The 20,352-nt window shown below is 37.4% G+C and overlaps 2 protein-coding genes across 3 annotated transcripts in view; one reads left to right on the forward strand and one right to left on the reverse strand.

The window, feature by feature from the left end:
- LOC127433864 (adhesion G-protein coupled receptor G2-like) overlaps positions 1-1,396 on the forward strand; it is a 20,300-nt gene extending 18,904 nt beyond the window's left edge. The window contains exon 33 of the mRNA XM_051686154.1: positions 41-1,396. Within this exon, the coding sequence (XP_051542114.1) occupies positions 41-138 (98 nt within the window). The 3' untranslated portion in view covers positions 139-1,396. The remainder of the gene's footprint in view (positions 1-40) is intronic.
- Positions 1,397-20,125, reverse strand: LOC127433865 (gamma-aminobutyric acid receptor subunit rho-3-like). Of its 2 annotated transcripts, none has more exons than XM_051686156.1 (9): positions 19,643-20,125; positions 17,634-17,746; positions 13,623-13,690; positions 12,931-13,154; positions 11,626-11,672; positions 10,260-10,397; positions 9,774-9,926; positions 4,323-4,516; positions 1,397-1,703 (listed from the first exon to the last, which is right to left on the reverse strand). In XM_051686156.1, the coding sequence occupies exons 1-9, from the start codon at positions 19,783-19,785 to the stop codon at positions 1,401-1,403; spliced, it is 1,383 nt and encodes a 460-aa protein (XP_051542116.1). In that variant the 5' UTR covers positions 19,786-20,125; the 3' UTR covers positions 1,397-1,400. The 2 variants fall into 2 exon arrangements, with proteins under 2 accessions (XP_051542116.1, XP_051542115.1); XM_051686155.1 differs by having other exon boundaries at positions 11,626-11,708.
- Positions 20,126-20,352: the final 227 nt, after the last annotated feature.

Here is a 20,352-nt window from a genome sequence, read left to right on the forward strand (position 1 = left end):
TGCACGGTGCATTTAGTTGATTGTCTGTCCTTGATCTTAGGCAACCCAATGGACAGTAAGACAATAACAGCGTCTGAAGAGCACATCTCAGACGTGGTATTGAATGAGATCAACGACCATTACCGGAGTCAAAGATAATACTGAATGAACTGATCATAACCACAATTACTCCTACTGTATCTGTACAGGTGTACCTTCATGTGTGTGTTGTTAAGTGTGTGTGATGTATTTTCTAATAAGACTGTGTTTAAATGGTATTTCCTTAAAGTATTGACAGTTGTACTATATATACAACAATAAAGATTTTAATTATTGAAGCACTTTAATCAAAGCAATTAAATTACAAAGCTACCACAGCAACTAAAAACCTGTTAAACCAATAATAAAAGCGAGGCAAAATACAAACAAACAAAAAAAGCGGAACATATCGAATGGTTTAGGGCTGATCCAATAGCTTTCAGTGAATAATTAGCATTGGCTAATTGTGTATATAATTATTTGCTTAAATGCTTTTGTTCAGTGACATTTTATATACATATCTATGAGTCTGTAATACTTGAGTTATGTTCTCATGTATTTTTTTATTTTTGTATTTTCATAGCTTTTCAAAAGAATAATTTACAATTATATATTACAACAACAAAGTTTTAGAGTGTCTGGTTGATCTTAGGATTTATTTCCAGATTTTCAATTTTATACAAGCACACAGACAAACATGCAGGTGGATACACACACACACACACACAACACTATTTTTGAATGTCCAAAGAATAATAATGTGAACCATATTTTTGCCAAAAGTCAGTGGTCTTGACTATGCCAGACTAGCAGTAGGGCTTTTACATTCCATCTTTACAATTCATTGGTTTATCTTACACTTTTACTCATCTGTATGTTCACATCATATTCATAAGTAAATCTTCAACATGACATAGCAGGCTGGCTTGGTCTACACATTAAGAATGGTATGAGAAAGATGCCAGAGTTGAGTTCCCCCTTTCAGACCTAATTAATTATAGAAGATAAAGTTGGATTTTGGGTGGTGGATGTATTCCATAAGAATTGTCATAGGAGTGAGGTAAGCAGCTATTTATACATCCATAGCACTGAGATTGTCAGGACAATATGAATATACTCCTCCCGAATGTTTGTTGGGAACATTTAAGACAAAACACATTCCTCCAAATCCAGTGAGGAATTCAAAACGTTTTAGGCCTCTCGGAGACGTGATGTTTCAGAGGACATCAACATTGTCCACTTTGTCAGGCCACTTGTGCTTCTTGCCCGAGCTGAAGTGTTTGATAGCCATTACAGGCCCAAAGTTCAATATTAAACCTCAAATAGTCTTTTAGACTTTTTTTTACAGCGACTTGTCAGGAAAAAGACAAACTATATGATAATCAGGAGTAAATACACCAGTAGATGATGTTGAAGAGAAGATATGCAACTGGAAAGAGGATTCTAGAATATGAGTCAATCATGTAGCTATTGCTCATTATGAATCTGATGTTGTGGCGGACTGAACGTTTCCTCCAGAGTCTGGTGCCTTCGGTGGGCGGCGGTTCGGTGGACGAGGCCCTGGGTGGAATTGTTTGCATTGTGCTGGGAGTGGTTGGGAGCTCGGGGAAAGGTGAAACATCGATATCATCGTGAAAACAGCCATCATATGCCATAGCCTGTGTCGCGTCGTAGGAAACTGTGACCTTTTGTAGGATACAGAAGAGAGATAAATTCAAGTCAATTTCTCTTATGGAGTACAACACAATGTTGTAAAATTATACAGTAAACATGATTAAACGCATGTTTAATTCCATATTATGTTGTATTTCGAGTGAAACAGGATATGTAATTAGGAAAATGTTGGACGGGACTTTATTTTAGTCTCCGGGCATTGGTTGGATTGTGAAAAAAGTGGGCTTCACATATCCAGAATGGAGCCAGGTGGTTTGAGGGGAAGAGTTCAAAAGTGGTGGGATATGTCATCCAAAATGGAAAGTCCTTTCAGAGAGTAAGCATGTTATGAAACTTTGATAAAAAAAAAAAAAAATAAAAAAAAATATATATATAAAAATGTTTACCGATGAATTGTGTTAATTTAGAATAATGTTCACAAATGAATTGTGTTTATTTGGAATAAAGTTTGCCAATGAATTGTGTGTTTATTTGGAATAATGTTCACAGATGATTTGTGCGTTTATTTGGAATATGCTAACTGATGGTTTATGCATTTATTTGAAATAACATTCACCGAAGATTTGTGCATTTATTTGGAATAACATTTACCAATGAATTGTGCATTTATTTGGAATAATGTTCACTGATAAATTGTGTTCATTTGGAATAACATTCACCAATTAATTGTGCATTTTTTTGGAATAACATTCAATGATTAATTGCGTATTAATTTGGAATAACACACCAATTAATTGTACGTTTTTTGGAATAACATTCACCAATTAATTGTGTGTTTATTTGGAATAATGTTCACCAAATAATTCTTACATTTTTTTTTGAAAAATTTTCACCCATGAATTATGCGTTTACTTGGAATAATGTTCACCAATGAACAATGTTTATTTGGAATAATGTTCACAAATTAATTGTGTTTATTTGGAATAATGTTCATCAATGAATTGTGCGTTTATTTGGAATAACGTTTACAGAAGAATTGTGTGTTCATTTTGAAAAATGTGCACCGATGAATTGTGAGTATATTTAGAATAACGTGCACCAATGAATTGCATGTTTATTTGGAATAATATTCACCGATGAATTGTGCATTTACTTGGAATAATTTTCACCCATAAATTGGCTGTTTATTTGGAATAACATTCACAGATGAATTGTGCTTTTTTTTGGAATAATGTTCACCAATGAATTGTGCGATTATTTGGAATAATGTTCACTCATGAATTATGCGTTTATTTAAAACAACTTTCTCCAATGAACTGTTTATTTGGAATAATGTTCACCACTGAATTGTGTTTATTTGGAATAACCTTCACAGACAAGTTGTGCGTTTATTTGGAATAACCTTCACAGATGAATCATGCATTTATTTGGAATAACTTTCATCAATAAATTGTGTTTATTTGGAATACTGTTCACCAATTAATTGTGCATTTATTCAGAATAACATTCACCAATGAATTGTGGTTATATTTGGAATAATGTTCACCAATGAATTGTGCATTTATTCGGAATAACATTCACCAATGAATTGTGTGATTATTTGGAATAATGTTCACTCATGAATTATGCGTTTATTTAAAACAATGTTCACCAATGAACTGTTTATTTGGAATAACGTTCACCAATGAATTGTGTTTATTTGGAATAATGTTCACCAATGAATGGGCTGTTTATTTGGAATAACATTCATCAATAAATTGGCTGTTTATTTGGAATAACGTTCACTGATGAATTGTCTTTATTTGGAATAACTTTCATTAATGACTTGTGTGTTTTTGTAATAACATTCAATGATTAATTGTGCTTTTATTTGGAATAACATTTGCAGATGAAGTGTGTTTATTTGGAATAACATGCACCAGTGAATTGTGCATTTATTTGGAATGGAACGTTTATGTATGTATTGTGAATAATATGACCAGGAACATGTATTAACAAAGTAAACAGGGTCATTATTGATTTCTTGTTGACTTCAAGTTTCATTTTCATGAACAACTCTACAAGCCTCACTTTCCCTTACAAATATTTACCATTGCAACCATAGTTTCTGCTTAAATAGGTACTGTAATACAGTTACTGTTACTACTGCAAAACCAAAGATAATTAATATGGGATCTCCTTCAAGCAGTATAAGAAGATTTCAGAATCTTTGATCACAGTTTTGGTTAAATGTCCACATCCTAACCCAAGTTGTATACATTTGAAGGACAACTCCAACAAACATAGATGTAAAAAAAATAGATGTCCACACACTGATATTAAAACTCAGACAAGATGAAGACCTAATTTTATAGCTTTGTTCAAATAAAGTTTGGAGCTTTAATATCCGTTGTGCGGACATCTATTCACTTTTAGCTAGTTTTGGCTCAGTTACCACAGTTTTATTGTAATAGTAATCTATAACTGTTAATCTTTGTAGTATTTCAGTAGAAATTATGGTTACAGTGTTAAATATTTGTATAGACATTAATGTGTAGCCTTAAAATTACTATAGAGGGCGACATGTAGCTTAAAATTAAATGTTCAGTCTTGGCCATGGTATCCAATGCAAACGTTTTATCTCTTCTTATGAATGATAAGCAGATCTCCTATCAAACCCCATGACCCCAATGCGTGACCCTGATACTAACCTTTCCTTTCTGAAGTTTTTTCATCTCTTCCACAGTGGTGAAATAGTTCACAGCAGCATATTCTATGACCGAGAGGAAAACAAAAAGGAAACTGGCCCAGAGGTAGATGTCCACTGCCTTCACATAAGACACCTGAGGCATGGATGCAGAGACGCCCGTAATTATAGTAGACATGGTCAACACAGTTGTGATTCCTTTATTAGAAGGTTAAAAGAGAGGGAGAGAGAGAGAAAGAGAAAGGGTTAGTAAGAAAGTGTTGCAAGTGCAAAAGACACAACATATTTAGAGGAACTTCAAAGCAGTGGAGGACTGCATAAATATCCTTTCACACAAGGCAGGATCCATCTAAGAATGCTCTAAGATTCCTCAATTGATTGTGGAAGGTCAAACTGTGTGAGAAAGTGTAAGAAATGCATGACGTTCAGTATAAGCACCTCTACACATTTTCACTTAATTATAGTGTCATTTATTAGTCACCAATAATGGTGCCGTAATGTAACTGTTGTAATGTACTTTGTGTTATGATCATGTTTATATTGACATAACTTACACAGCTAGTTCAAGCTATTAAAGTATTCTCCAACTAACAAATGTTTAGTGACTGGTTTAATTGAGTATCCAGTCCTTAATCTAGTTTTAAAACTTCTGTAAATTAATGAATTTGAGTTGTAGTGCAAATACTATAGTGTGGGCTCATACATACTGTGGTGTGTAATGTTTACATTTGTGCATTTGGCAGATGTTTTAATTCAAAGCAACTTACATTCAAAGCAAACAGTTTATCAGTAGGCCTATGTGTGTTTCTTGGGAATAGAATCTATGACCTTGACCCATTGCTTTACTTGTTGAGCTACAGGAACACTCTAGCAATGAAATGTCACCAAAGTCAGCTTTACTGAGAAGTCTTTAAAGGGACTCAGTGTTCATTTAGGTTTGTTAAAGAGTAAATCTCTGAAGAGTTGTGCAACCTTCCTTTCCTCTTGCGCATGCCCATTTGATTCAACATACCCGAATAGTAATTATAAACGACTGAATATAACCTGATTAGTTCAGTGCAAATATTACATAATGATTGATGAAACCCATGTTCCTATTTTGGGACAACTATTTTCAAAAAAAAAATTTTATACTGCAGACTTGGAAAATAGGCGTGTTTGTCAATCACAATGTTCTTGTTTTTTTCTTTCTATTGCACTTTACTTTCCAAAATTATGCCCTCATTTGAATTTGGAACCCAATGTAAATACCAAAATTAACTCAGAATACACAGTGTAGATTTTAACATTTCAGTATTGTTCATCTTAAGAAAAACCCCACAGGAATACGTTGCGGGGGACTCCTTTCATTCTGTTGATATACCACAGCACTGTGACTCAGCGCATGCCTCTTTTTGGGCATGTGCTGTGCTGTCATCGACCTGTTTGAAAAGAGCAACTTCCTGGCAGGATGTCTAATGCCTGCTAGCTGGAGTATCTAGGTATTTTTAAGTAATTTAATTCCATTCTTTCTAAACCGGTTTGTGCTTGTTCCTGGAGAGGATGAAAATCACTGTTACAAACCTATCTGAAATATAAAGTCACTTTAAAATGCATTCAAAAGTTAAAAATTTGTATTGGTAAGACTTCACAATATTAACTTGATTAACGTTATTTTATCAAAATTCTATCATCGTATATGTTGTATATATGTATACTGTATGTTAGTTTATAATTACAACAAGGTTCCATTTGTTCACATTAGTTAGTCTTAATAATCTTAGTTTTAATTTCAACATACCTACTGTATAGTAATACATTTTTTAAATCAAAAGTTGTATTAGTTAACATTAGTTAATGAATCAGAATCAGCTTTATTGCCAAGTATGCTTACACATACAAGGAATTTGTCTTGGTGACAGGAGCTTCCAGTGTACAACAATACAAAAACAATACAAAAACAGCAGCAAGACATAGATAATAATAAAAAATAAAAATAATTATTCACATACGTACATACACACACAGACACACACATACATAAATACACACATACACATACGTAGTGCAATCTAATACAAATCAGTTATCTGTTATGTACAGTGTAAATTCAATCTGTTATGTACAGTGCAAATGTTTTTTGGTTTTTTGTTTTCCAGAGGAATGAAATGGCAGAAGAGGTTGGATGTGTTGGATAAATATAAAAAAGACTAAACTGTGTATTGCACATAGTTATTGCTCAATGGGGCAATTTAACTGTTCATGACATGATAGGCTGAGGGAAAAAATTTTTCCTGTGCCTGACGGTTCTGGTGCTCAGAGCTCTGAAGCGTCGGCTAGAAGGCAACAGTTCAAAAAGGTAGTGGGCAAGGTGAATGGGGTCCAGAGTGATTTTTCCAGCTACTTTTTCCTCACTCTGGAAGTGTATAGTTCTTGAAGGGGGGGCAGGGGGCAACCAATAATCCTCTCAGCAGTCCGAACTGTCCTTTGTAGTCTTCTGATGTCTGATTTCATAGCTGAACCAAACCAGACAGTTATTGAAGTGCAGAGGACAGACTCAATGACTGCTGAGTAGAACTGTATCAGCAGCGCCTGTGGCAGATTGAACTTCCTCAGCTGGCGAAGGAAGTACAACCTCTGCTGGGCCTTTTTCACAATGGAGTCAATGTGTGTCTCCCACTTCAGGTCCTGTGAGATAGTAGTGCCCAGGAACCTGAATGACTCCACTGCTGCCACAGTGCTGTTTAGAATGGTGAGGGGGGTCAGTGTTGGGGTGTTCCTCCTAAAGTCCACAATCGTCTCCACCATTTTGAGCGTGTTCAGCTCAAGGTTGTTTTAACTGCACCAGACAGCCAGCTGTTCAAACTCCCTTCTGTATGCAGACTCATCGTCATCTCGGATGAGGCTGATGACAGTGGTGTCGTCTGCAAACTTCAGGAGCTTGACAGAGGGGTCCTTGGCAATGCAGTCATTGGGGTAGAGGGAGAAGAGTAGTGGGGAGAGCACACATCCCTGGGGGCACCAGTGCTAATTGTACAGGTGCTAGAAGTGAATTTCCCCTGTCTCACAAGCTGCTGCCTGTCTGTCAGAAAGCTGGTAATCCACTGACAGATAGACATGGGAACAGAGAGTTGGTGTAATTTATTCTGGAGTATAGCTGGGATGATGGTGTTGAAAGCCGAACTGAAGTCCACAAAAAGGATCCTTGCATATGTCCCTGGTCTGTCCAGATGTTGCAGGACATGATGCAATCCCATGTTGACTGTATCATCCACAGACCTGTTTGCTCGATAAGCAAATTGAGGGGATCTAGAAAGGGTCCAGTGATGTTCTTCAGGTGGGCCAACACCAGTCTCTCAAATGATTTCATGACCACAGACATCAGATTTTTGGTTTCTTTGGGACAGGAATAATGATTGAGCATTTGAAGCAGCATGGGACTTCACACTGCTCCAGTGATCTATTGAAGATCTGTATGAAGATGGGGGCCAGCTGGTTAGCACAGGATTGAAGACACGCTGGTGAGACGCCATATGGGCCTGAAGCTTTCCTCTTCTATTTTTTCCGAAAGACCCGGCTTACCTCATCTTCACATATCCTAAGTGCAGGTTGAGTAGCAGGAAGTGGGAGGAGGGGGGTTGCAGCAGGTGTCGGTGATTGTGTGAAGTGAAGGTCAGAGTGGGTGTGGGGTGTGAGATTGGGCCTTTCAAATCTGCAGTAGAACACATTCAGGTCATCAGCCAGTTGTTGGTCCACCACAGGGTAGGGGGTAGGAGTCCTGTAATTTGTGAGTTGCTTCATGCCACTCCACACTGATGCAGGGTCGTTAGCTGAAAACTTGTTTTTCAGCTTCTCAGAGTATCTTCTTTTAGCCACTCTGATTTCCTTGTTCACTGTGTTCCTGGCCTGATTGTACAAGACTTTATCCCCGCCCCTGTAAGCCTGAAGAAGCTGCCTGAGCTCTGCTGTAAACCACGGTTTGTTGTTGTTGAACTTTAAATAAGTCCTAGTAGGAATGCACATATCCTCACAGAAACTGATATATGATGTAACAGTATCTGTGAGCTCGTCAAGGTCTGTGGCTGCAGCCTCAAAAACACTCCAATCCATGCAATCGAAGCAGGCTTGTAGTTCCCGTTCTGCTTCATTGGTCCATCTCTTTACAGTCCTTACCACAGGCTTGGTTGATTTTAATTTCTGCCTGTAGCTTGGAAGAAAATGAACCAGACAGTGATCAGAGATTCCCAAAGCTGCTCTAGGGACAGCGCGATATGCATCATTTATTGTTGTGTAACAATGATCCAGTATGTTCCTGTCTCTGGTGGGGCATGTAATGTGCTGTTTGTATATTGGGCAGTTCACCTGTGAGATTTGCTTTGTTAAAATCCCCAAGAATAATAATAACTGAGTCCGGGTATTGCTGTTTCATGTCTGTGATTTGATCAGCCATCTGTTGCAGCGCTGCGTTCAAACAGGTGTTTGGTGTGATATACACACTCACCAGAATTTAACGAGGAAAACTCCCGCGGCGAGTAGAAAGGCTTACAGTTAATAAAGAGCACTTCCAAATTAGGACAGCACATCCTCTTTAACGTTGTTACATCTGTACACCAACTTTCATTGATGTAAAAGCATGTTCCACCACCTCTCGTTTTCCCCGTTAACTCTGTGATGCGATCCGCTCTGAACAGCTGGAAGCCCGGCAGATGTAACACGCTGTCTGGAATGGCTTCACTCAGCCAGGTTTCTGTGAAGCACAAGGCAGCAGAGGTTGAAAAGCCCTTGTTTGTGTGGGTGAGGAGATGTAGTTCGTCCATTTTGTTAGGAAGAGAGCGGAGATTTGCAAGATGAATACTCGGCAGGGCTGTTCGAAAGCCCCGCCGACGGAGTTTGACCAGTGCGCCTGCTCCTCTCCCTTGAACAGCAAAGCTGCGCCTCCGACTAAAATGTCCAGCAAAATGTCTGAATATTCAAAAACCGGGAAAAGACTGTCTGGTATAAGCTGTCGAATGTTCAGCAGTTCGTCTCTGGTAAAACTGACTGGAAAAAGATGACTAAACACAGGACAAACAACAAAACAATAGGAACGCTCCACACTGAGGAGGCCATCCGCGGCTCCATCATAATGTATGAATGCACTATGAACTAACATGAACTAATGATGAACAATTTTATTTTTTATTTAAATTACAAAAATTAATAAATGATGTAAAAAATATATTGTTAATTGTTTGTTCATGATACCTAATACATTATCTAATGTAAACTAATGAAACCTTTATGTAAAGTGTTACCCAATAAAACTTTCATTGTTAGTTCATGTTAGTTCATAGTGTATCATTATAAAGTGCTACTTTTTAATTTATTTCCTTTTAACGTAAGCAAAACGTAGTTTAATGTACCATCAGGGTTATTGTGACATTAACAGACTGCATTATCTTGCTCCTTGTTAGGCATACACTCAAAAGTGGTTTACCTAAAGAGACTCTAGCCGGGACAGCTCTCCTGTCGATCCAGAACGACACCCAGGAGAGCATGACCATTAGCATTGTTGGAAAGTATGTTTGCAGCATGAAGAAAAAAATGTGCCTCCTGAGAATGAAGTTTATGTACAGCCTGTTATACCAGCCTGAGAGAGAGAAAGCATTAGACCATTGAAAAAAGATCCAGAAAGAAAGAAGGACAGACAGAAAGAAAAGTTTAATACTTTGGTATAGGGGATTGTTTAAATCCCTAAGTAGTAATGATGCTTGCCTAAACAAACACCACAAATAAAATATTATGACAGAAAAATCAAGAAAGAAAGAGCAGAATTCAGCAGAGCTAGATATGCCCAACGATGTATCAACCAGGAATGCTGGGATTTCTCATTCTCCTGGCTCTATGTAGGTTTGATATGATAAAGCACATGACACTATGGTAATAAATGCATGCAGAAGGAAGTGAAGTGAAGCACACATACCGGTGCTGCTGTAGAAGGCTAGCCCGTAGGAAGGGTGGAATTCTTCAATAAAAAACTGCGAGAGTGCAATCTCGTCAGTCCTTAATGAATCGTTCCCATTCTTCCAATAGAGCATGAGGTCGTTCTCATTGTACGCGTCTTCAAGAGAGCAAAAACACAGGGAGAGGGGAGTAGGGAGGCGTAAGACAGCAAACTCTCTTAGAAGATACATGGGCGGCACTCCTCAGAGGAGAGAGCACAGAGCCTCAAAACTAGCTCCATTATCTCTCTTCTGAAGCTGAGGTCCATGTAATTCTGTATGTGTGTGAAAGAAACAGAGATGTGTGGTCATGTAATAAAGGGAACTGAATTTGTGCATTTATATGTGTGTGCCTATGTACAAAGTGTCTTTCTGCAACAATGAGGCCTGTATGAAGTAGATTAAAATATAATTGTTAAACTTTTTATAATATAGATATGATGACATGTCACTTACAGGCCATAAACACATGCAACTTTACTATTAAAGGCATAGTTCAGCCAAAAATTAAAATTCTGTCATAATTAACTCACCCTCATATCATTCCAAATCTGAACCCAAAAATAAGTTTTAAAGAATGTGCATGCTGCTTTTTTTCCTTACAACAAAAGCATGTTGGCTCCAACTGTCAGGCTCCAAAAAGGTCAAAATGCACCATAAAAGTAGTCCATATGACTTTGTTCCATATTCCGTTCCACCATGGCTCTCAAATCTCATTTGCACTTATTCATATCAAGACGCATTGTAGCAGATTTTGATGTCATTGAGTGCATTTTCATGCACAGCAATACGCTGATAACTACCAAAAATCAGCTTATTCAAAAATAAAATGTAAACAGGCACAACATTGAGCACACTGGATAAGCCAGTAGGAATGTCAGTAGAGGTGTTTACATGCAACGTGAAATCGGGATCATGGGCAAAAATCTATGTGCGAATGATTTTTGCTTAAACTGTTTATGACCTTACCCGATAAAGAAACCGTACAAGGTGTTTACATGACCTTATACGTTGTCATGTCATTAAGCGTAATCGTTGCAAGATCGTGCATGTAAACATGCTCAATGATATCGGTTTTCGTTTTCGTTCCTTGAACTTTTTTTAAGTCCCTGGTTTTGGAATTACATTTTCACAGGTTTGGAACAGAATTTTCTTTTTTGGGTGAACTATTCCTTTTACATATTTTCTCATCACTGTAATCACATTGACATTTATAGGTATACTGGGAGTGTAGAGCTTTGACTAATCACTTCCTTTTACTCTGTTGACAGCATTTAATGTTCAGTGTTTTCATGCTAAACATGTCCACACACATACACACACTCTCTCACAGATGATTATACTCACAACTCTCCAGCTCAAGAGAGCAGTTCTGTGTGTCTAGTGGAAACCTGCTGAAGTCCATAGAGCAGAGAGCCGTCACTGTGATTCTGTAATTCACACACTTCTGTCTAAAGCATAGCCTTTAAAAATCACTTACAAAGAGACGAAAATGTCCCTTTAAAATTCAAATGACATGTGATATTGTAATTTAAGTAACATCAAAACATGGAAACAATGCAGAATTCAACTGAAAACTGAACCTACACAAGAATTAGCTCAGCCACACCATTCAATATACACAAGCTTACACTTGCAGTGAACTTAATAGGAACTTTTTGGGTACTTCTTTGAAAAAAATTATTGTTGAACTACAATTTACCAGTCATTAAAAAGAAAGCCACACCTCATCTGTCACTTAGTTACCTATAAAGTAATCCATGAGGTGAACTTCTAGCCTGAGGCATTTTATATATAGTATCTCATGTCTCAGAGAATGATGAATTTGTATTTTAAAGGAAGAGTTCACCCAAAAATTAAATTCTGTCATGCTGTTATTCTGTGAAACACAAAAGTAAATTTTTTGAAGTATCTACAGCAACCAAAAAAATAGTTTATAAGACTTAGATAGTTAACTTGAAATTTAAGACATTATTCACTAATAATCTTCCCGAACGCTCAAGCTCACGCCTAGCCCACATTCGTGTCCAGATTGAAAAATGGCGCTTCAATGTCATTGATGTCGAAACGGCACTTGTACTCGCGTATGTAGTAACTTAACTCTACATACCTTTTTGAATTTTAGATGCTAATGTGAGCTTCAGTGGAGGGGAACATTTTGTTTTGTCCTTCACACAAACTATCGTATGGCTTCAGAAGACTTGGAATATAATGCACAAGTCATATGGACTACTTTTATGGTGCTTTTTTTGGTGGTTTTTGTCCTTTTTAGAGCTTGACAGATATTGTTATTATGAACTAGCATTTGTTGGAAAGATAACAAAATTCTAGTTTTGTGTTCCACGTAATTAAATAAAACAAAACAACAGTAACAAATTACAGTTTTGGAACAACTTGAGTGTGAATAAAACAATGATAGAACTTTCAGTTTTGGGTGAGCTATTCCTTTAAGCACTTTGCAACAAATTCTTGTTAAATCCTAAAAAAAAAATTTCTTCAAAGTAAAGAGCAGCAAAGTAAATGGCTTTTTGTATAACATCCCATTTCCGCTCCTGCACAACTTGAAAAAAAACGGATACGCTCCAGGGAAATTGCTTGAGTCTCACACCCCATCAAAATCATCTGATTGCACTTAAATGGCTCTTGTGGTACCTGACGCTGTAAAGAATGTTCCCATCTGGAAAGACTCTGAGCATGATGTTTTCCATGGTGGTGTCATGAATGAAAGAACGCTTGGAGTGAACGAAGAAGACATCTGGCACCCAGATCTTTTTCACCAGCCGAGCGTCAAACGTTCTGCTTTTGTTGTTGCTGGAGGGGAAAGCTAGTCTGTCGTCCTGCCAGTAATGTCTAAGGTACAAGGTCATGGTAAAGTCCTATACAAAAGACAAAATAAATGTTGTGTCAGTCTGAATAAGTCACTCCTTTAAACCCTTGATGTTTCTAAAGTCTTAAAATCAAAACTTTTGTGAAAATGGTATAAAAAGAATGTCATACAAAAACGTATGAAACCAACATGAATTCAAAGATTGCATTGGCACATTTTAAACTTAAGATTCTGACCTTTCTATATTGTTATTCATGCCAGATGTTCCTTGTAAAGTGCATCAAGATATGTGCACCATTTAAACAAGTCCATGGATTTGGCACATGTCATTGTCTTTGTAGTGTGAGAGCTCTGACCTTTGCCCTCTGCTTCAGTCGTGAATCCAATCTGTTTAAATGGTTGAGGATTTAAGCTTGATGTACTGTATGCCTAGCACTGGGAGTTGAGCAAAGTTGGCGTGCATAGCTCACTGACAGGGTAAAGGTTAATATTAATTTCTAAAAGAGCAGATACTTACCATATTGACCTCAGAGATGCTGTCAATGCTTTCCACCTGCACGTCAATACCAACTGGAATAGCCGAGCCTGAGCCAGAGTATCACAATACAGAAAAGAAACAGTCAGAATTGCAGGAAGAAAGAAAAATCACAAATGAAATCTCTTTAATATCTCAATAGTTTCTAACAGACAGCAAGAGAAGTATCCTGCTTCTTGGATTTTCCTCCTGAGAAAAAGGCTCTACAGTATAGTCTCCTCTAGAGCTTCAGAACCCATTAGTGGAGGTAGTGATCAAACCAAATGTGTAAATATTAGTGAGAGAACAGGTACATGCAATTTGCAGTGTCAAAATGACATTGGAAAGACTGATGCTTAAATGTCACAGTTGTCTATGGAGGGATCCAGTCTGATTCTTCTTCTGTAGGTTGTTTCTCTTCAAGGGAATCGCACATTAAACATCAGTCTCCTACTCGAAGATCCAACACAAATGCATCATGTTAAATGAGCACATGTAGACACATGTATATACTCTCTGAGTAATATGATATGGACAACTTTGAGTTAAAGGGTCTAATTCACATCCGTCATGAAAATGTCTCTGCAATTCTGTTTCACCAATGAATTTCACCACCGCATGGAAAGTACATAGTTTCACATCCCATTAAACATTCACAGTGCTGTGGAAAAAGAAACTGAACCCTTGGATTTTATAACTGGTCGATCCTCCTTTAAAAGCAATAACCTCAACCAAGCATTTCCGGTAGCTGCAATTAGACCAGCACAATGATTACAAGAAATTTTGGACCATTCTTCCTAACAGAACCACTTTAGCTCAGCCATATTCTTAGGATGCCTGGTGTGAACGGCTCTCTTGAGGTCATTCCACAGCATCTCAATTGGATGAAGGTCTGGGCTCTGATGGACCACTCCAAAAGGTGGATTTTCTTTTTTTGAAGCCATTCAGTAATGGATTTACTTCAGTGTTTAGGGTCCTGCTGCACCACCCAACTTCTACTGAGCTTCAGCTGGTGCACAGCCACCCTGACATAATCCTGTAGGATAGCTTGATAAACTTGGAAATTCATTTTTCCCTTGATGATGGCAAGCGGTCCAGTCCCTAAAACCATGATGCCCCCTCCACTGTACTTCACTGTTGGGATGATGTTTTCATGTTGGTATGCGGTGCCCTTTATAGGCCATACGTAGTGTTGTGTGTTCTTCCCAAACAATTCAACCTTAGTTTCATCAGTCCACAAAACATTTTTCCAGTAGCGTTGTGGAGTATCAAGGTGGTATTTTGTAAACTTCAGGCAGGCAGCAATGTTTTTATTGGAAAGCTTTGGCTTCCTTCTACTATATGGAAAATATTAAACAGGCATGGTGTCCATGGCAGGACACCATGCCTGTTTAATGTTTTCTATATAGTAGACTCATGAACAGAGATGTTAACCAGTTCCAATGATTCTTTCAAGTCTTTAGCTGCCACTCTAGGATTCTTTTTTACCTCATTGAGCATTCTGCAGTGTGTCTTTTGAGTTATCTTGGCTGGACGGCCACTTATAGGGAGAGTAGCCATAGTACTGAATCATATCCATTTATAGACAATTTGTCTAGCTGTGGACAGATGAATATCTAAGCTCTTTGAGATAACTTTATAACCCTTTCCAGCATTATGAAATGCAACAATTCTTGATCATAGGTCTTGAGATCTCTTTTATGTGAGGCATGGTCCATGTCAGCAGATGCTTCTTGTGAATACTCAAAATGTTTGAACATAAACATAAATGCAGGTAATTCCAAAGGGTTCACATACTTTTTCTTGCCACTGTATGTTCTTAGCACAGGCTTTCTAACACTAAAAATGTTGACCAACATTAAAACACCCATGAAATGTCTTTTAGCCATGAGGTCATCTATATGCATGCTACTGTACTCTTAAAAGTGAACAAAATTCACTTTTGGCATATATACGCATTTAAACTGTAGTCTTTTTCTTCCTGGAAAATGGACCAGAAATCTCATTATTCATAATAATAATATTAGTATTATTCATCTTGCACTCATTTTGTCCAATAAAATGCTCCCTCGGATGAGAATGTCCATTTCCTAATACCACCTGACACTGACTAGCTATAGCATTAAAGGCTAATGGTTATTTTAAACAAAGGGACAAAAACTGTGCTCATCAAGTGATTTCATGGGGTCTTTGTCATAAACATATGTCAAATGCTACACTACATGTCTTGTGATAGTGCAAACAACTAAATAAATTCTGAAAGTATAGATGTTGAGTCTCCTGCAAAAACAGTGACACATCACGTTGCACATGACTGAGGCAGAGTGATTTTCAACCTCACGCTGTTTTCTGAGAACAACCTGCACAAACGACGTTCCGCTAATCTGGACTAAAATAAAATGAAACTTAATCTCAGTGTTCGTATGCAGGGATTAGCCAGACATTTACAATCACACACATTCCCAATAACAATAACAAAAATTACCAAAAAGTGCCATGGTACTACCCTGTTTTTTAAAGACATGTTACCATGGTAATATTTTTTTTTTTTTTAATGTATAGTAGTACCATGGCATTCTTTGAAGTACCTTGGCATACATCATTAATATTATGGTAATCATTCAATACCATGGTATATATCAAAGGACTATCTATATTACTAGATGATGCAAGTTCTACTGTATTACCATTGGATACCCCAAACTCACACCATTGTTTGAGCCAGTGTTGCTGTGTTCGGCTGGTCAAGATAAACAAACTAACAAAACAATGTTTTGACAGCATCACAGAGCCACAGTGTTTATATTTTGGGGGAAAGTCAACCTACAGTTATCTTATAAAAGTCTCTGCGTGTTAAATTGGTGAAGGTGAAAGTTTTTTTAACATTGAAAAAATGACATAGTTCCCCTTTAAATAATACCAAACAATACCAAAACATTACCTAAATGGACCCAAAAATCACATACAGGACAGAAAAAGTCAAGAAGATTATTTTATTGGAAGAACATCCACTGTGTGTTCTTATTCTAAATTCGGCAACCTTTGGATATCCTGCAAGATTTAGCCACATTCCAAAGGCATTCTCTGCGAACGACTAGGATTATAATACAGATTACTGTGTATAAAAACACATCTGTCCTCAGTGTATTGTCTGCTTGGCACTAGTACCAATCTGGGTCAGAGTGTTTTTTTATGACTGATGTGGACACACTGCATATGACACTTAAACCCACATTTTTGACAATCTCTGTAGCGGAGTCACGATCTGGCTGTTTGCCTCACTGTGACTTTTAAAGCTCTTCATCTCGAGTTCATCCAGTGTAACAGAGGCAAAATAATTTATTTAACCTCATTCTTCAGGTAATATATATCAATAAACATCTACTGTCAAATAACAGCAGCAAGGAAAGATATCTTTATCGCCACAACATGCAAATAAGCAGCTTTAAAAGCATGAGAGAATGAGACTTTGTCAGGAGAGAATGTAGTGCTATACAATATAATATTATTTAAAAAAAAAAAGGTTTATAATGAATAAAACATAATTTTAAGTTAACATTTATGGTAATTTGCTTTTGCTTACATAATAGTGATCATGAAAATAATGGTCAAAGGGTGAGATGTGTTGATTTTTGACACAAAAACACATCACTTTGGATTCCCAGCGGTCTTTCAGATAATCACATCATTGTCTCATCAGATTGTCCAATCTGTCCACATTTCTTCTCTCTTTGCTCGCTCCAGTTGTATTAGTGCTTTTGTTACATCTCACACTGTGCAACTGTGTCAACTGTTTAACTGCTATGGAAACATTTAATATCAGCAATGTCATTCAAATCAACCACAAAGTCACCAAAATGACACATAGAGCTCATTACATACGAATACAACTAGGTCTAACAAACATTAAGAATCGGTGTAGTTAAACACTCCCATACTATTTAGAAAAGCCAAAAGTAATGGGAGGTAATGAGAGATTCATAAGTGGCTTTGGAAATGGCAGGATTTCCTCACCTCCAAAACCAGGCCTCATGGCGAAGTCGTGATCCTCAATCCGCAAGAGCTGCTCTGACTTTATCAGCAAAGATTTGGTACTGTCAGACTTCTTCATTTTAAAGTCTATTCGGCTGTTTAAAAGAAGACAAAATGTAAAAACTAGATATAGACAGACAGACAGACAGACAGATAGATAGATAGATAGATAGAAATCAAAAGAAAAAAGAAGAGAAAGAAAACTTTTTCAGAAATGTTCTGCCATAAATGGCACCATTCCCTGAGAATGACCCACCTCTGGATTAGTATTACAGGACTAAATTACTACCTTGTATTGTTGTTTACTTCACCAATCTTGCTCGACTATGAGCTCTAATTACAAAGTTTCTTTATCCACAATTAATTATACCCTCAATCTTACAAACATGCACACTCAAACAACCTCACAGTTCAAACATAACACAGTGCTTCAGTTTGGTTTATACGAATAAACCCTTCCTTTACACATCAAAATACAGGGAAGATGCTTACAGTAATTTAGCCTGAGCTTATTCAGACTGACAAACAGGCCTGTGAATTAAACAGAATGGAGCAGATTGATAATATACAAAGCAAAGTTTAAACTACTAGCATTCTACAAAATGCATTTAAATATATTTTGGACAAAATGAAAGCTACTTAAGGTAGTTTGCTGCAGGTCTGGCATTCCTATCCCAATCCCTAAAGTTAAGAGAAGTTCAAAACAGTTCTCAAATCAACTAGTAAAGAGAACAATACACCGGCATGCCAGATCCAGTTATAAGCATACTGACTTAAAAGTAAGCAAATGCTTGTAAGCTGGTGTACCTTACAGGAATATTCCAGGCTCATTACAAGTAAAGCTTAATTGACAGCATTTGTAGCATAATGTTGATTACCACAAAAATTAATTTTGACGCCCTTCTTTTACTTAAAAAAAAAAAGCAAAAATCTGGGTTAGAGTGGGGCACTTACAATGGAAGTGAATGGGGCCAATCCATAAATGTTAAAATACACATACGTTTCAAACGTATAGCTAAAAGACATACACAATATGCGTGTTTACATGATTTAAATGTGACAAAATTGCTTACTAACCTTTTCTGTGTAAAGTTTTACAACTTCGTTGCCATGACAACATAATGTCAACAAACCCTAAAACGACTGTAAAGACCACGATTTAAACAACTTTACAGCTCAAATAATACACAAGTTTTAATAATTCATTTACGTGCTTTTATAAAATTATAAGTTTCACATTTCTGCCTTTAATCCCTCCAAAAATTGGCCCAATTGACTTCAGTATTGCCTCACTTTAACCTCCATTTTTGTTTTTTTAAAGAAAAGGAGGGGCAAGCCAAAATTTATTTTTGTGGCAATCAACATTGTCACAAATGCTGTCCATTGAGCTTAACTTGTATTGAACTCGGAATATTCCTTTAACCAGCAAGCCTCACAGATTTTTTTTTTTGTTTTTTTTTTTTTTTTAAAGCTGGTTATGATATGGCAATGCAGCTACACAAGTATCAAACCAGCACTAACCAGCTAGGACCATCATGGAAATTAAATTAGAAGGGATTTCAACTCATCAAATTCTTACAGACAGCAAATAATACAGTGTAAAAAAAAAAAAAAAGAAAAAGAGTTGTCAGGTAACATGCTTCATATGGTAACATCTAAATTTACTAGTTTTATTCAGGTCAGCATTCTTTGATCTGAATGCAACCTGACAAATTAAATTACACCATCAAAAATATTTATTATGGATTAGATCAAGTTGAAATAGATCCTAAAGATTTGCTTTTTCAGTGTATGGTAAACATGTTGCAAACAACTTGCTGTACACACTCAGTACCACAAAACACACAAGTATCTATTAGGCCCTATCAGGTACCATAAGCAAACTACCAAGCAGATTTGTGAGCTTCTACTAAATACAGACAAAAGCAATCCTGAATGTGGAAACCAAAGCTCCAGTCATGCAAAATAAGAGCAAGCACAGGTATCCTCACCCTCCATACTTGTGCCGTGTGTTTTCCCCTAGATAGACGTCCTTGTTCCTGCGGTGGTTTGGATTGCTGTTTCCTTTGAGCAGGGCGACGGGCCACAGCCAGGCCAGGCACAACAGCCTCAATGCCGGCTGAACCAAGTTCATGGCCAGGGCCTGAGCTCCAGGGTTTGATGCGGGGAGAAATAGAGATACGCTCCCTGTTCACAGAGGCTCCACAGTGGGATCAGTCTAATGCTCCGGTACCCCTTACCCAGCATCCCTTCCATCTCTCAGAGTCACCCATTCCCTCTGATCTCATTCGAAACAATAGACCCACGCTGTTTAGGAATGGTTACATTGTAGTAGGCAATCCTACCATTTCAGATCTCCACGACTAATGACTTCTGGCTTTACTTGTGTGTCTGTATGTTTATGTATAGCGTTCTCTGTCTCCCATAGTCCACCTCACCCTGCCTAAAAGCCTGTATGTTCTTCCAACACGGTGTTTTCCCTCCAACCCTTCCCTCCGATTAAAACCAAATATCAATTTATTTCTATAATGACAAGGGAATGACGTTAATTCCTCCCTAATCTTCTTACATGCAGCTGCTGAAATCTTTCAGTAACCTATAAACTACAGGGGGAAGGGGTGGTGCATTGCAATCAGTCCAACTCTACCATCGGGTTGGTTTAAAAAAGCTACTTGCCCTCTTTTCTGAGAATAATGCTGGG

This window comes from Myxocyprinus asiaticus, chromosome 43 (genome assembly GCF_019703515.2).
Source record: "Myxocyprinus asiaticus isolate MX2 ecotype Aquarium Trade chromosome 43, UBuf_Myxa_2, whole genome shotgun sequence".
Lineage (NCBI taxonomy): Eukaryota > Metazoa > Chordata > Actinopteri > Cypriniformes > Catostomidae > Myxocyprinus > Myxocyprinus asiaticus.

Excerpts from the sequence above, each read along its gene's own strand:
- LOC127433865 (XM_051686155.1), bottom strand. The coding sequence starts at position 19,785 with ATGAACTTGGTTCAGCCGGCATTGAGGCTGTTGTGCCTGGCCTGGCTG. Across the intron at positions 4,517-9,773 it reads CCCGGCTAGAGTCTCTTTAG|GAATCACAACTGTGTTGACC; the intron begins GTAAACCACTTT and ends CTTCTAATAAAG. Across the intron at positions 1,704-4,322 it reads AAAAACTTCAGAAAGGAAAG|GTCACAGTTTCCTACGACGC; the intron begins GTTAGTATCAGG and ends ATCCTACAAAAG.